The 5047-nt window shown below is 39.5% G+C and overlaps 1 protein-coding gene across 1 annotated transcript in view; it reads right to left on the bottom strand.

Moving 5' to 3' along the window:
* Positions 1-5047, bottom strand: part of FREM2 (FRAS1 related extracellular matrix protein 2) — a 230825-nt gene that overhangs the window by 138281 nt on the left and 87497 nt on the right. Inside the window, exon 3 of the mRNA XM_008576888.1 lies at positions 330-476. Within this exon, the coding sequence (XP_008575110.1) occupies positions 330-476 (147 nt within the window). The remainder of the gene's footprint in view (positions 1-329; positions 477-5047) is intronic.

Genomic DNA, 5047 nt, shown 5'->3' with positions numbered 1-5047 from the left:
GATTTGCCCAAGCCTATTCTAAGATCTATTGAGATTTGCTTTTATTTTTTAACTTGTGAGTGATTACTGCCAATTTTTAAAGTTTTTAAAAAATATATATCAGAGAAAAAACATATTTAAGTAGAAGGCTTGAACAGGTATGTACCTTCACACAAATCTGTTATATTTCTTTAGCAGTAAAAAAAAAAAAAAAATCCTTTAAATGTCAACATTTCCCTAAGCTTTAAAACTAGATCAGTGAACCAAACTATTTTAATCACTGTAGAAAAAAATTATAAACCTGTGCTAGAAAAATGGGATTTTGAGACAGAAATAGAAATTAAACTTACTTATAAAAGAAGTTTCTCCCAAGTAACCTCTGCGTTTAAGAACAACATCTAGAAATTTGGAGTCCTCATTGATCAGGTAATATTCCTTTTCAAAGGAGATCCATGCCCAATTCAGACGAAAATGTTGATTGGTTAACTTGTTTCCACCTGGAAAATAAAAATGTAAAGCCCTCAATCAGTGCTTTCTTGAATGAGTGACCTTAAATATTCCACTGACTGCTTTAATGATGCAACTTTAAGAATCAATACAGCTACTTGGGTTGACACACAATTTTAGAATATGTGCATGGAGATATAGCCTACTGTTCAGCGAGTGTTATACAGAAATGCAATAGCTGACACAATCCTTCACAAATTCCTTGCTTTTTTTGGGAGGGGAAGTGGGTAAGGGGGTTAGAAGCGCGCCAACTACCACAAGCAATTCAGCTCAATCATAAAACTGAATATCCAGGTTGCAGTACGACTCATTTTCCACGAGGTGCCGCTAGAGAGCAAGTTTTTCTATGAAGACGGATTCAAGGCTCTTTTGTGATGTGCTTAAAAACACACACAATTTGACAAATACCTTTTTCTGGTTCACAGAGCAATTGGGTGGAAGGCTTTAATTATAACCACTTAAGGAAAAACAAATATCTTTTCTCCGCCTCCCTTCCCTACTATATTCCACTCCATTCCTTAGAACAAACAGCTCTTTTCATTGATTTCCATCCTACTCTGAAGATAAGGCTTTCTCCTCCCACCTTCCCACCAAAACGGAGCTGGCTGCCTATCAGGGGAAAATAAACCTTGTGTGTGATCTCTCTAATGTGAAAGCTACTATGTTGGGGAAATGAAAGGAGAAATGGTTATCAGCTGATCACTCTGCAGTTATCCCTCTCCTTCGTTTGATCTACACCAATTATTTCAGAGTAAGGTGAGGTTTATAAACAAAGGCATCAGTAATTCCTTTTAAGTCTTTCTGGAAAAGGGTGCGGGAAAGCCCAAATAATAAACACAGCTAGAGGCAAAATTTTAATTCTAGTTGCTGCTCTTTGAGTTCACATAGAACTACACTAGAGAAAAAGAAATTAGATGGGAAAATATCAAGACTTTAATGGCCTGAAAGCAAAAAATCTACACAAGGGCAAACATAGTGAATGAACAAACACATGAAAATAAGTCCATCTTTGCTAGGACTTTTTAAAAATGAAAACTGCAGCGACTTTGAGTTATCCATTGACACGTACTAAAGATGACAGAGAATACCCAGCACAGTCGAGACTATATAGGGAGATCGGTTTCCTTGTTTATTGTTGTTTGACTTGTAAATTAGCACAAACCTTTTAGACAGCTCTATCGCAATGTGCCCAAGAGGCAAAAAGACGTCCACACCACTTGATCTTGTAAGTCCTTTCTTCTCTTGAAGCAAAAATATATTTGCAAGAAACTATTTATTGTAATACATTCTATAATAGCCCCAGACCTGAAAAACTTAGGGTTTATTATATTGTGGTACATCAAATCAATAAAATGTTATTCAACCACTGAACAATAAGTATGAAATTCTTAACTGAAACACTTAAAACACTTAAAGACACACAAACAAATGGTACTGAAGCTGTGGGTGTAGTTGCCATGTGGTATGAGACTTGAGGCCGCTTGGTGTTTTATATGGATGGGATTTCAATTTTTTTGTTAATGTTTTAAATACAAAAATATAAATAGACCGGACAGGAGAAAGTTTAAGAAGGAAGCTCATTTCCTGTATTGTCCTTTTGAACGAACTTATCATGCCTAACATCTCATGCCTAACATGGACCCTGGCTGCTGTTGCTGAGAGGACAGGCCCTGGGTTCTTCGCACCAGAGTCCAAGGCCCACGTCACTTATCTGCCGTGTGACTTGGAGCAAGTCGCTTCCCTAGACCCCCGGTCCACAGGCAGCACCGGTCAGCAAATGCACGCTCGCGCTGCCTGCCACAGCACGCATGCGCAAGTCCCCTGCACGCCCCCTGTTCCGTTCACCTGCCCTAGACCCCCGAGCCTCCCTCCTCCTTTGCCCCGTTTCCCCACAGCTGCTGCACACATCAAATCAGCCCTTCTCTGAGGATGTCCAGGTTCACCCTGACGTACTCTGATTATTCCCGTCGCTCTCTGTTCACTCCGAAATCAAGCCCAGATTCTTACAGCTCCAGGAATTTGCCACCCTTCCTTCCCCGGTCACCCCTTGTCCTCTGGCCTAAAATGATAACCCCCATCATTCCTTTGCTCACGCTTCCCACTCTGCAAGGCTCCTGCAGCTGCTCCAGGCCTCTTATCTCTTTGTGATTCTACAGCTGTTTACGTATCGAATACTCTGCAATTACGCACCTTAGCGGACATCCTCTCATATTGTTTAATTGTACTAATTTAGTAATTGTACTAAATTGTACTAATTTAAGTCAGAAATTGAGTGTCCATTCTTTTACCATTGTCAGCACTATTTTTTTAATTATTGTGTTTACACTTTATTACATGGAACATCTTCTAGAAAGTAATAGAAAAGAAAGACTAGAATAACGTTTAATCAATTAAATTAATATATAAAACAGCTCTGATCTCTAAACAAATTATTGCATGAAACATCTTTTGCCATCCTTCTGTCCCATTTACATTATGGTTGCAGCAAGCCTGGGTTTGATTTCAAACTCCTTGTGCTGTTCCAAGCCATTCCTGTCCACCTTAATGCCTGCAGATTCGCATGACAGCACTTCCTCTTGCAGAGAATCACCCAGCCACAGCCCTACCCCTGGCTGTTTTCTGTATGAGGATGGGTGCTTTGGCACGTGCTGTGTCTTCTGATCAGAACACCCTTAGCTTGCCTACTCTTCTTGGCAATCTCTATTTCTTTAAGTTTTGACAATTTTTATCTAATTTTAAGGTTTGATTTTAATCCTTTCCTGAAATATTACAGAAAATATCGTTCTTTTCTAAACAGTACACATTTTAAGGCTATTGAGTCACTGAGGGTTTCTCTCTCCACTCTTATGACACAGCAAGTCCCGTGCAAACCCCAGCACTCTCGAGCCCCTTTGATCTGATGAACTTTTCTCCATAGCGCTTTGCACAACTTCATGTGCTATATACATTTATTCTTTTGTTTGCTTATTTTCTGTCTCCCCCACTGTGATACCCGATCCAGGAGGGCAGGAAGTTCATTTTGCTTACTGTTAGAAAAACGACCATTGAATGAATTAGAAACTCTAATGTTCTTGGTTGAAAGGTTAGTAGTGCTTCATTTATTGGGCAATATAAATTTCCTGTGTAAATGTAACATATTTCTTTCAGTACTACTTTCTTATTAAAAAAAGGGGGTAATTGTTTTTAATCACATCCTTTCTAATGCTAGATTTGTAAAAGCTTATTTTCTGGTGGGTGCCTGTGTTCTGCAAGCACAAGGGTGCCAGGCAAGAGGGTGCCAGGTTACCGGCTCATCAGGGATTTTGAATGGCACACAGCTGAACAAGTTTGCCAGGACTGCAGATGTCCACCCACCACTTGGAGATCTCATTTGAAACAATACCCAGAAACTTAGCTTTATAAGATAGTGAGATGATCCAGGGCAACTATTACAGAAACCTAGAATTCACTCTAAAACTGGAATTTTTAAGTAGATACTCACTTAGAGAATATGAAGACAAGTCTATAAAGCCTAAGTCTGCATAGAATNAGCCTGGGTTTGATTTCAAACTCCTTGTGCTGTTCCAAGCCATTCCTGTCCACCTTAATGCATGCAGATTCGCATGCCAGCACTTCCTCTTGCAGAGAATCACCCAGCCACAGCCCTACCCCTGGCTGTTTTCTGTATGAGGATGGGTGCTTTGGCACGTGCAGTTTCTTCTGATAAGAACACCCTTAGCTTGCCTACTCCTCTTGGCAATCTCTATTTCTTTAAGTTTTGACAATTTTTATCTAATTTTAAGGTTTGATTTTAACCCTTTCCTGAAATATTACAGAAAATATCGTTCTTTTCTAAACAGTACACATTTTAAGGCTATTGAGTCACTGAGGGCTTCTCTCTCCACTCTTATGAAACAGCAAGCCCCGTGCAAACCCCAGCACTCTCAAGCCCCTTTGATCTGACGAACTTTTCTCGCTTTGCACAACTTCATGTGCTATATACATTTATTCTTTTGTTTGCTTATTTTCTGTCTCCCCCACTGTGATACCCGATCCAGGAGGGCAGGAAGTTCATTTTGCTTACTGTTAGAAAAACGACTATTGAGTGAATTAGAAATTCTAATGTTCTTGGTTGAAAGGTTAGTAGTGCTTCATTTATTGGGCAATATAAATTTCCTATGTAAATGTAACATATTTCTTTCAGTAATACTTTTTTACTTAAAAAAAAGGGAGGTAATTGTTTTAAATCACACCCTTTCTAATGCTAGATTTGTTTATTTTCTGGTGGGTGCCTGTGTTCTGTAAGCACAAGGGTGCCAGGCAAGAGGGTGCCAGGTTACCGGCTCATCAGGGATTTTGAATGGCTCACAGCTGAACAAGTTTGCCAGGACTGCAGATGTCCACCCACCACTTGGAGATCTCATTTGAAATAATACCCAGAAACTTAGCTTTATAAGATAGTGAGATGATCCAGGGCAACTATTACAGAAACCTAGAATTCACTCTAAAACTGGAATTTTCAAGTAGATACTCACTTAGAGAATATGAAGACAAGTCTATAAAGCCTAAGTCTGCATAGAAT

This window comes from Galeopterus variegatus, unplaced genomic scaffold, assembly GCF_000696425.1.
Source record: "Galeopterus variegatus unplaced genomic scaffold, G_variegatus-3.0.2 Scaffold1418, whole genome shotgun sequence".
NCBI classification, from domain to species: Eukaryota; Metazoa; Chordata; class Mammalia; order Dermoptera; family Cynocephalidae; genus Galeopterus; species Galeopterus variegatus.
Note: the sequence above shows the minus strand (reverse complement) of the source record. Positions and strands in the feature narration are given on the sequence as shown.